General features: G+C 40.9%; 1 protein-coding gene across 1 annotated transcript; it reads left to right on the forward strand.

The window, feature by feature from the left end:
* The first annotated feature begins 285 nt into the window (after positions 1 to 285).
* On the forward strand, positions 286 to 10,635 carry LOC119896015 (proline and serine-rich protein 2). The gene is made up of 4 exons (XM_038709479.1): positions 286 to 435; positions 2,219 to 2,432; positions 6,668 to 6,968; positions 7,103 to 10,635. Exons 2-4 carry the CDS (start codon positions 2,319 to 2,321, stop codon positions 8,596 to 8,598), a joined length of 1,911 nt encoding a protein of 636 aa, XP_038565407.1. The 5' UTR covers positions 286 to 435; positions 2,219 to 2,318; the 3' UTR covers positions 8,599 to 10,635.
* The last annotated feature ends 1,809 nt before the right edge of the window (positions 10,636 to 12,444 follow it).

Here is a 12,444-nt window from a genome sequence, read left to right on the forward strand (position 1 = left end):
GAGAAGTAGTGGCAAGACTTTAAGACTTCAGACTGGCATCTTGATTTGACTGGATAGGCTCAGAAGATAAGAAATTTTCTGGTTGTGTCCAGTCCAATGGTAATACAGGATACATCTTAAATGTCCTTCTGTTCCTGAACACATCCAAGTGAAACTGAAGTGGGTGTGAGTGGAATAACTTTGTAGCGTGTCACTCACTATAGCCACCTCCCAACGCTTCTCCACACAGCTGAATGACAACACACACACACACACACCCTCCTGATGGCTGGGGGTGGAGTCTCTTCGCGGCTTTAACTGGTGCGTAACGTGCCGCCGTGGTGTCTTTACGCACACGGAGTTCACCAGGAGCGCAACGCATCTGGACTTTTTAAGCACAATTCATTTACAACAAAGTCAGAGATAAATGTGGATACCGATCTGTGCAGCTGTTGGGTAAGTCATTTTGGGAATTTTCATTGTACAAGTGTAAAGTGAATTATGGGGCTTAAAATTACTTTACAATTCTCTATGTCATGTCCATGATAGTCCTGCAGATACTTAAGTAACGCTGTTTTACATGTGTAAAAATCACTGTTGTAATTCTGCTACATTTATCTCACAGTGCAAACATACATCAACAAATATAGGCCTATATATTGGTAAATATAATGTGATATAGTAAAAATACAGCAACATGTATGGATGTACTGTTAGTTTGGATGGCACAATGTTAAGACCTTGCAATGTATAAAAAGTACACTCCAAATAGGCTATGTCTGTCAATATATTAGACTACTATAGAGATTAGATTTCTATTATTAGTATTTATGAGTAGTTATGAGCTGTAAGCAAGGTATTTAATTTTACCTTCATAGATTATTTAATTTGATTATTTTTTAAGTTCTGAAGAGGAAAAACTATCCAGTATTTTAAGTATTATAAGCCAAAAAAATCTGAGATATATATTGGAAAAAACACAATATTGTGTAGCTAAAAAAACAAGTGTATCTTTTGCAGTTTTGATACATATGTACGTCTTTTGTACAGCTTCCGTTGAATTTCTGAGAATTGTAAGGCAAGCTTGTGTCAAAATACCAAGCTTTGCTTAGCCTTTTTGTTAGATGGACCATTAGGGATTAGAATTACACATTCAACACATATTAGATATTAGTTTGGGTGAATAGCCGAACAAAAATAAATAAATAAATTAAAAAACACTGAGTCAAGGTAACTCATTTTCTTGAGTCTGATGAGTGACACAATGGTAACCCAGCTCTGTGTCAGTGCTATAATAAATGAGTAAAAAAAAAAATTATGGTTAAATTGAGGACTGAAAAGTAAAAACTGAACGGTAAAATGAGCTTCTGGGGTTTAATTCATGACCTACCAACAATGTAAGGATGCTACAGTTTGGGTGAATTAAAAAAATCCACTAACACTCGGCCAAAACAAGCTATTGTGTTGCGTTTGAGTGGTGATCAAATGTTTTAATGAGCAAATTTAACTTACTTTGTTGTCCCCGGTCCGAGTACCCAAATTGGGTAAATTTTTACCAAGTAATTTTTATTGCTCTAAGGTTATGAATGAAGCTTGTGTGGCTGCAGACTACTTCTGAAAGTTTCAACAATTCTACTTTATTTGGCATCTCAGTTTTGGCTTTTTGACTTCAAACCTTTTTTTCCTTCTAAAGTCTTTTATCAGAACATCATTAGAGAGGAATGTGTGCTCTGGTTTCGGCTTAAAGAGCCTGTTTTGCAGCTCCCTGTTCCAGGTTAACTGGTCCCACAGGTGTGTCTCTCTGCTGTGATGCTGAGGGGAAAACTTTAGAGCAGTGGTGGAAAGTAAGACTCATTCTGAGCTATTTGTACTTTGAGTATTTCCATTTTATGCTACTTTACACTTCTACTTCACTACATTTCAGAGGAAAATATTATACTTTTTACTCAACTACATTTATCTGAATTATAGGTTTTACATAAAGGAATACCTGATGCATCAGTACTTTCATTGTAATGGAGTATTTGTACATTACATTGTATTGGTACTCAAAAGATCTGAATATTTCTTCCACCACTGCTTTAGAGTAACTTCCAGCCCCCAGAGGATGCCCTCTTGTCATGATAAAGGCAGCAGCTTCCTTTTTATAACGCGTTGACTTTGATTTACCTTCAAGTTGCGGTCAGTTGAAGCCAACAGGATCCTGTTGTTTGACATCTTGTTCCTCCTGTGTCTCCAGACTCTTGTTCAAAAGAAGATTAGATGATTCTTCAGAGCGAGACTGGATGTGATCCTAGTTTTATCGTAGTTCCGCCCACGAACACCGGACCCTCCATGAGATGTCCAAATGCCAGCTGACCTCTGATCCTCGCATTATGGACCGCCGTCTAAAGGCTAACCCTCAGCTCCACTACGGGGTCAACGGAGTTGTTGGCCGAAACTCCAGGTCAGGCGTAAGTATTTGAAAACCATTTGACTGAGTTAACCAAAACTTGATTTATGGTCAATATACTTGAGGTCTTGTGAAACATCATCTATATACGTAGATCCTTGCAATTAACATCCAACATAAACGTATGATCTGGAGCACCAAAGATTTTTTTTTTAGAAGGAACAAAAAATATTATTTTAAAATATTAGATACCAGCTTATAATAATGCTCATGAAATATGTGTTTTAAAAAAGGCATACCTGTGGATCCCAACCTGGGGGTAGGAACCCCCTGAGGGGTCGCAAGATAATTAACAAGACAGGAACAAGTTTTTGGTCTAAGAGGAATGGACAAAGACTTTTAACATGTTTATAAGGAGTTAGCAGCAGTGCAGAGATCAAACAAACCATATTTAATTTCACAACCCTATGATTTGACCATTAAACCTACCTTGTACCTTGGACCTTGTCCTCAGTCTCTATGACCAACTCGCAATCGTTGCATCAGTGTTTTATAAAAGTGCAATTATAAAAAAATGTATTTGCTCAGTTGAAGGGGGTATTTGAAGGTGGGGAAATTATTAGGATGCATTCATCTTTCCAATAAATTGAAACAATGCAATAACACCAAATGGCCATCGAAAAAACTCACTCTGCAGCACTGATAAACATGGCACATCTCAGCTGACTGTCAGAGTTATTAATCAAACTTTAAATGCATTCTTCAGATGCCAAAAGTTCATTAAAGGAATACCGGTAGTTCTACAATTTTGGGGAAATACACATACTTGATTTCTTCACTTTGTTAGATGAAAATCAATCAATGCAATCTTCATGTTTGTCTGTTAAATATGTAGAGCCTGCAGCCAGTTAGCTTAACTTAGCATTAGGACTGAAAACAGTGCTATTTCTTAGCTGGAAACCGTCTTGTTGTTTGTGAGGTGAACCAGCAGTGACTTCAAGAAGGTTCTGTTCCCAGGCAAGAAACACTCTGGCACATAGCCTTTATGCTAAGCTAAGCTTATCTCTCATAACTTGCAGCTGGTTGCTGCAAGTTATGAGAGATCTTTTCATCTAACTAACTCTAGGCCAAAACTTCAAACTATTTCTATAAGCTTCTTTTAGATGATTGCAGATAAGAATATGTGAATAAAGCCATCGCTGGACTACTCTGAGTAAAACTAGTGCTATAGTGGGGACACAGGTTTGTATAATTACACAGATTTGTTCGGTCAGGAGTAAAGAGTAGTCTTGTTCTATTGTCCTCTTAAACACAGTAAACACACTCAGCGTATCAGACGAACAGCTGATTATTCAAGCTGTACTTCACCCTGACTGAGGCTTTGTGCTGTGTTTACACAATGCACCCAGTCATCACAGACGCTGAGAAATGACACCTGCTTAACAACTTAATCCCTTTGCGTGCCTTAGGGATGACATTCATTATGAACGCACAACACAACTAAACCGGTTAAACTGCAGTTTTCTAGATCTTGAGGTTCTTCACAACGACAACCATCTTTAACTCCATCTGAAACCAGCAGATCGGCGTTTATCCCAAATTGGTTTCAGTTGGGTGTAGCTGCAGGTCTATTTGTGTATCTGTACGTGTGAAGTAAAACAAAGCTCTTAGTAGCTTTGTTGTGGCACTTTTCGTAACACTTATGTCAGCAAAAAACCCTGTTTGCCATGTCAACCACGAGCGGAAGGTCATCACCTTGAAATAGCTCAAATAAGCAGCTTCCTTCAGTCTGGTGGCTTTGTAATTGTAGTAAAACATGACCTGTGATCAATACACTTTATTGTTGTCCGTGTGTGTGAGAAATGTGTCTTCTACTCATATTCAGAGGTAAAGTTTTACCTTTGCCTTGTAGACTCGAGTTAGATAAGAAGATTAATACCACTCTCATATCTGTACATTAAGTATAGAACTACCACCCACAGCTGGCTAACTTAGCTTAGCATAACTGGAAACGGGGAAACAGCTAGTCTGGCTCTAGTCTACCAGCACCTCTAAAGCTCACTCGAAGCTGGAGTCAGGACGTGGTTATTGTGCATTCATTTGGTGTCGGAATAATCAGAAAAATTATTTCCCGACTAGGAAAATTTACGTGAACGCCCACTGAAGTCGGGACAACAACTTGTAAAGTCGGAGAAAATTTTTCTCCACAAGTTGTTGACGTCATACACGTAGAAACATGGTTAGAAACAACAATGGTGCACGTAATCACGTATTGCACATAGTTCGCTGTCCATGTAGAGTGAACTAGATTAATAAGGGTTAAGTTATTTATTAGCAGTATTTGCCATAAGCCATATTTCAGTGGATTCAGATAATGTACGGGTGCAATAACAACTCTGGGACAAAACAATAACTTAATGTAATAGAAGCTTCAATATAGTTGTATCACAATGATAATGCTAATCTAATACATCTTTACAATAGCATCCATGTTATTTCCACATTACGTCTTAAAGCACACCAGAGGCGGAAGAACGACGTCCCAACTCGGGAAATGAGACCATCCAAGGAGCACATGAATGCAGCATTAGCTTAGCTCAGCATAAAGACTGCAAGCAAGGGGAAACAGCCAGCCTGCCTTTGTCCAAAGTCAATCAGTGAATCGAGTTACGGAGGTGGTTGAATGTTCCAGGAAAAGCTAGGAAGTGGAACTTGAGTTATATTTATTTGTTTTAGATAGAAGCTTTTCACCTGACTACATCGCTGAAGTTTAAACTTCCCAAACAAGCTGCAACATAAAAATACAGATGCTTAATCAGTTTGAATAGCTTTTACTGTAAATACATACTAAATACATAAGTTTTACATGTTTTACTTTTACTCCTAATGTTTTTCTTTGTGGCTCTGCTACTTTAATAATTAGGTCCCTTAGACGGTGTTGCAGGATGTTACGTGTTCCCTATGTGGTTTGGCTTAAGTAGGTGAACTCGGATCTTTATCAGGGCTGAAAAAGACCAAGTGAAGCAGCAAATTCAATAGTCGCCAGCTAGCAGGTAGCCGTGGAGGTGAGGCACAGATGGGGAGAGGCGAGGAGGGAGGGGCAGTCCTCCAACAGAAGAGAGGGGCATTTGAACTAAATATAGGGTGGGAAAGAGGTTTGGAGGGTTGGGATGCAGGAACAAACAGACCTGTGTTCTCCCTGTACACATGACTACTGTATGAGAGTCATAGTTAGCAACATAGGGTTCAGTGATTAAGAGAAAAGTCAAATCTGTTGCTTCACAAAAATGAATAAATTGTGTTAAATAAATAAAATCAAGTCATACACCTTTCCTCCACTACGCCCTGCCCTAACATTTTATCTATCTATCCTGTCTTTATCAGGGTAGCATGAGGTTGTGTAATATACAGCTCCATCCTGCTCTTTATTGGATTTGTGGATGTTTACGCTCCAGTCAATATCAGCAAAAACAGCGGTCAAAACCATTACCTGAGATAGCATTACGTTTTCCAGCTTGAAACATAAAAAATTAAGCAGGAGATTGCATTTTTGACTACCATTAACTAACATTAGCTTAAAAAGCTAGCTGGCTACAGCTAATCAAATCTGCTAGTGACAGTTGGCATTTCAGCCGACAAAATTGATGGTCTCCGTGTAGAAAAGAGAAGCTCATTTTGTTTGTTTTTTGTGTGAAATCAAGGACCTATTGTTGGAAAATTTAATTTAAGAATTTTGGGTTGTTGTTACAGTAAACTGCACCGTGATAGAACAGAAAGCTTGGCAGAAGCAGCAGTATAATAGTGAAATGCGGTGAACCTCTGGCTTTTGGGGCAATCCCGTAATCTAGCCTTGAAACTTGACCTTAACTCCGCTTCTTTTACCACACTGTTCAAAAAAGAATGATTTTGGGAATAAGGGTCCAGTGATTCAAGTCTAGTTCCTAATTTAACCCTTTTCAGATTTAAAATTTAGAAATCAAAAATGCCTCCCTCTTAATTAACTTCTTTAAATCTCTCCTTATCTCTGTAAATATTAAGAGTAAATATTGTATGTGAAAAACTATTCTTAAAAGATGTGTTTTATACTTGGTAAATGGGGATTCATAAGTAGCATGACTTGATGTCCTGTATATTAAGGAACTGAAAACAACTTCAGACATCCTGATGAAGACAAGTTAGCATTAAATGTTTGATGAATAAAGAAAGGTGCATGTAACTCATACAGGTCTGCACCTCGCTGTGTGTACATCGTCAAACCATGTTGAATAATTTCCTACTGTCTCTTGTCTCCGACAGGAAGATGATGCATTGCGGTTTCTGAGCCAGGAAGAGCAGGAGTGTCTCCAGTTCTTTGAGGAGACCATTGACTCATTGGAGGAGAGTCTGGTAGAGAATGATCTGACGACCAGGCAGTTGAACCCTACCACAAGAAGAGGTCTTGTTGAAGTTGTCAACGGACCTGTAACCTCAAGTCCCAACCCCGGGGTCATACTGGCCAGACCTCCTAGTCCAAAAGACCAGGATATTATAGATCTGGTCCGTCCAGAACCGGACTTGGTGCAGACCAAAGAGCCGATCTTCAGTCCCCCAAGTCCAGGTAGCGTACAGCAGTTGGTTCTTCTATGCACGGCCATAGCCAGGATTCTGGAAACACTTTTTCTCCTCAGAATGGCCAGGAATAAAATGGTGTACTCTTTCTCAGATTTTCACTTTGCCCTTTGTTCTTCCCAGATTTTCAGAGTAAAGTGCGGACCGCTGAAAGCCACTACGAGACAAAGCCAAGGCGTGATCAGGTGGACAGATTGCCTTCAGAGTACAACCCTCCCCTACCAAGTGGCAGCTATGGGCTGGCAGACAGCCATTCCTCCTACCACCCTCCAGGTTGTATCCCTACGCCAGTCCTGATTGCCAGAAAAATAGCTGAGAACCAGGCAGGAGGAACCTCAGACTACAGGCCCACCTCACTCCTCCACCGTTGCAGCCTGGAGTCTGAAAAGCCACCGAGCCACAGCGCTGATCTTCCAGTTAAACAGGGTCCTCCTACCTCTGTAAAGCCTAACCGCTTTCCTCCTAACATCAGTGTGATCCACGGAAACAAGGAGCACCAGAACCAGTCACTGACTAACGTTCACATCCAGGAGAGACGGGCGCAGATGCTGGCAAACCTACCGGGATCATCACACTCTCTGCTGCAAGAAGATCCTCAGTCGTCCGTGGACCAGAAGGCTCTAAATACTCCCTCTCGCAGCTTTTCCTTCAAGGACCCCTCACCAGACAAATCCAGGATAGAGGCCCTGTCTAAACTTGGCCTGAACAGGCACCGAGCCATGTCCGGGGATATGTCGCTCCCCACCTCTCTGGATCCTCTCACAGGTGCAGAACGTTCAAAATCCCTGGAGATCAGTGTACCTCCAAAAACAGAAACCAGCACCAAATTGCCAGAACCCAATTTTACGACACCAAATCAGAGCCAGATTCATGTCAACAGAAAACCAGAGACTGTTCAAACAGATTCCAGTAGGAGACATGTAGATAGAAACCCCCAACCGAGCCCTCTAGCAGTCACACAGAGCAACTACTATCCACCTCCTTTGGATAACAAGGCATCTTTTCCCCCTCCGCCTGAGGTCACCTCACTGGAATTAAACAGCTACGGAGGAAAATCTATTGTGGTCAACCCTTCTGTTTCCTCCAGGAGTGAACCTGCAACCTCTCCAACTAGCCATGAACCCAAAATCCTCCCGCCTGCACTTGCTAACCCCAGCGAGTTCAACACCTACGGAGGAAAGTCCAAAGTCATGACCCCTGCTCCTGTAGCTGTGACCAGGAGCGACCTTCCCGACATCCTCAGCTCCCATATTAACAAGAGTCAAACCTTGCCTGCAAAATCAGAGCCGCTACCCGTTGAGCTTAACAATTATGGAGGAAGGAGCCGAACTATCAACCCCTCCACTGGGTTAAATCGCCCTTCCGACAACCCGGGAACCAGTTTCAAAGCTCCAGCCCCAAAGCCGGCCCCAAGACCTCCTCGGCATTCCTACCATGGCGCTGTTACTAACCAGAAAGCAGCGCCGCAAGCCTTGTCCCCTGACCCCAAGAAAGAGAGAGGCAGATCCGGCTCCATGTTTCGTCCCCAAGGAATCACTGTGCAGTTTTCTGGACGGGGGGCGACGGACGCATCGCGCAGGGAGGCGCTGAGGAAATTGGGGCTGCTGAAAGACTCTTGATAAACTGGAAATGTATTCTTCAGTCTCCACCTGTTGAGCCTAAATCTCTGATGTGTACCTGCTGGTGAAGGTGGAATGCTTGAAGTTTCCCCATTTATGTCTGAGCTTGAGTTGTGGTTGGAGAGAGACCTACTTTTACAGAGGAATGGAGCCAGATCCTACGACAGACATGCACAGCAAATTCTCACTTCCTGACCACAAAAAAATGACAACCAAGTGTGACACGTTGTGTAGCTGCTGCTCACTGTTTCAATGAGTCAAGTCTTCACAGATAAACTGCAAACTGGTTTATATTGCCTCTGATCCAAGACATTGAATACTTCTGCACAAGATATTTTGGAACAAACCAATGTTGTAAAGAGGAGCATCTTCTTCCTGCGGGAATCGAACTACATTTGGTCTCCCGTCTCGCCTTTGTCTAAAGATGCTATTTGGAAAGTGGGTGCAGATTTGAGGTTAAATGGATTTTTACTGGGATTGTATATTTTGTATTTATGTCAAAAGTAAGTTTGGATTATCAACGGGGCAAAGTGGGAGCTCAATTTTGCCCCAGGGCCCTTTAACAGATTGATCTGGCCCTGGTAAATATATATGTATATGTTTTTTGGCTGCAAGAAGATACATAAAGTATAACCGTAGTGTACAGTAAATGAAATCCTCTTGCTACAGTGCAAACATAGCAGTTATAAAACGTAAGGCGAAAAATTAAGACAAAATGCAAATGAGCGGCTAATCATGCACAAGAGTAATTTAGGTATTAAAGGAACAACAGGCGCTCGCCACATACATATGAGTTTGGTTCTTTCTCCAGTTTAAGTTATATTATTTGTTGTGCGGTGTCACTTTCCTTCTAGCAGCTGTCAGGAAAGTGAAATTAATGTTCATACACAGGCTGTGAAGTCTTTATCACCCCTGTTACACGGGAACCTTTTGTGTTTTCACTGGTTTGTTTACCGACTTTGGGCATTTTAGTCAGCGGTGAGTGTGTGTTTGTTTTCTGTTAAAGGCACTTTTCTCTATAGCAACTGTTTTACTTATTAAATGACCAAAACTATATTATAAAGAACAAAAGGTTTCTAAATCAAGAAACAAGACATTCAGTGCCTCAGTGATTTTTCATTGTTCTGGAAATTAACATTTCCATTCATTCCATAAAATCTGATGTCCTGGAAAAACAATGGTGCAGAAGTTGCAGTAAAAAGAGCCCGGGTTTCTTGAAAGAGGTAAAGCTGAGCTGGGCTGGACGATATTTTTATTCCACGGACAACCCTCCCACACCAAACCACAGACTGTGGAATGGGTTTGTGGGCAGGACTTTTACTTTTCTACTATGCAGAGCGAATACTTTAAAACTGCTCTTTAGGGATGGGCGAGCACATGGCATTGTACAAAACACAAGCACTAAAACCACAGTCTAGAAATACATCCTGGGTTACTTATGTGTTTTTATTCCTTTCAAGCTGTTGTTGATACTTTTGCTGTTTCTGGTATTTCTGTTATTGTTATTAACTGTTGTAGCAGCATAAGCATGTATGTGTTTAAGTATGTACGTATGTATGTATGGATGGATGGATGTACGTGTATGTAAGTTTACTGTGACTCCGGCCTCTGTAGTTCACCTACAGTAACTTTTGAAGTATATTTGTTTCACACAGAAGTACCACTATAGTACTTCTCCTGTGTGGATATTTTTGTGAATTTTATTCATAGACTCCGGTCCTCTGTAGTTCAGCTACAGTCATTTTGAAGTATCTGATGGTGCATACACACAGTTTATAGCTACATTCGATATAAAACAGCCTACTTTATAAGGAAATGTTAGCGCAAAGTGTAAAATCCTGCACAGACCAGGGATTAAAAGTGCATCCATGTGTGGTAAATGGGAAAACAAGTGGCCATGTGAAAGTTGCTGCAATGTTACAACAGCCTGGTATACTTTCTGACTTTTGAAATGTCCATATTATATACTGTATATACTCTGCTTAATATATCTAATGTTGAATTTTTGTCAATCATTAAAAAGGATAATGTAACTTCTTTCTGATTGTTTTCCTTTGATAAACTCTGGAATGTAAAGAATGAACAGGTGTTGATCAATGATTGGCCACGTTTGTGCAATATTTCCCCTGAGTGGAAACTTACAGGACGTCTTATGGTGATGAGGTGGTGTGCTGGTCGGCAAAGTTTAAGGGGCACACCACTCTCGCGTCTTTTTTTTTTTAAACAACTCGACCTATGAGCCGTTTCCAAAATGCTTTTGGATACCACTCTCACATCTGTATGGTAATAATGAGGCTGCAGCCAGCAGCCAGTTAGCTTAGCTTAATGTTTGGAAATGGTGAAACAGCTGTCCATCTGTCCAAAGGTAACAAAATTCACCTTCTAGCACTTGTAAGATTCCCTGCTAAATCCTGGAGGGCTGTGCAGGGGGTGATTAAAACTGCTCAGAAGATCATTCGTACCCATCTCCCGAGCATCAGTGACATCGGTGAGGTGAGGTGCCTACACAGAGCCCAAAGGATACTAAAGGACAGTACCCACCCAGCCACAGCCTGATCACCCTGCTACCTTCTGGGAAGAGATATAGAAGTTTCTGCTGCCGCACCACCAGACTGCAGAGCAGCTTTTCCCCCAAGCTATCAGGATCTTTAACTCTAATTCTTCCTCAGCACTGCTCCACTGATTATAGTTTATTTCTGTTCACCAATTGCGTCTATTTTAATTCATATTGTCTGCTATGTAGCAGAAGGGAGTTCCAAACTCAATTACACTATATAACCTGTTATACTGTGACAAAACAAATGTACCTACCTACCTAATTCACTGTGTTTATGTGGCCGACTATTTCTTGGCCAGGCCCAGTAACTTCCTGGAGTTTACGCTTGGTTGTAGCAGCTTCTAGGCCAAGAAATAGTTCAGCACATAATGACCAGTTTGTACCTATTATGTATTAGCATTACATTTAAGTCCATTTCTGACAGATAAATACCCAAAAGGATTAATGTAATGCCTTTACATGCCTTAACAGTGGTGAATGTTCTTAAAGGATAGGTTTATATCTTTTATTGAAGCAGAAACTTTGAACTGCTGCTGTAAGTGTGCAACCCAACAGGTTAAGTTTTTCTCAGCTCCCATTTTCACCGTGTAACAAGTTTTTATAAAAAGTTTTGTTTTTCTGACCTTCGCCAATATTTCACATACAACTACTTGTGTGTTGACCAGCAACACAGAAGCAAACTGTCTGGACTGCAGACGGTTACATAAGACTTCAACACAGAGGCTTTCTTTCCTGAAGAAGTGCTGCTTGACGACTGCCATGCTGAGAGAGAGAGTGTGTCTGTGTTTGTGTATGAGGTCGTCTGGGTAATCCTAAGGGATTCTGCTTTACCATTGTTCCTCTAATGTATCGTGGGCCTGTTTTTTAGTGTGAAAATCTAGTTTTAACATTATTTTAGTTTAAATTGTGCTCACATGTTCCCAGGTTATGTATCTGGATAATGAAGTCTGATCCACGGGTCGTTGCATTTACACCTGGAATAAAAGTATGTTCTCATTATCTCAAACTGCATCGTGATCGGATCTCAATATGCATATTAGTTAGGCCTGTAGACACGGCGCAAAGGTCAAGGTAAGAAATGGATGAGGTACATTCATTTCTAAATCGCTTTTTGCAAGGAATAACAGAATCATCAAATTACATACAGGACTAGTATAATTTAACGTATTTGCACTGGTTGATTTCTGGCTCTCTGGGCAAATCATGAAACGGCTTAGTGCAATCTGCTGTACACACTTTCAAGTCTGTCTTGAAGTATTCTGGTGGTCGTGTGAGCATTAAAACAGACT

Source organism: Micropterus salmoides, unplaced genomic scaffold (genome assembly GCF_014851395.1).
Source record: "Micropterus salmoides isolate LMB-PRFRI ecotype aquatic unplaced genomic scaffold, ASM1485139v1 Ms_hic_scaffold_9, whole genome shotgun sequence".
NCBI lineage: Eukaryota > Metazoa > Chordata > Actinopteri > Centrarchiformes > Centrarchidae > Micropterus > Micropterus salmoides.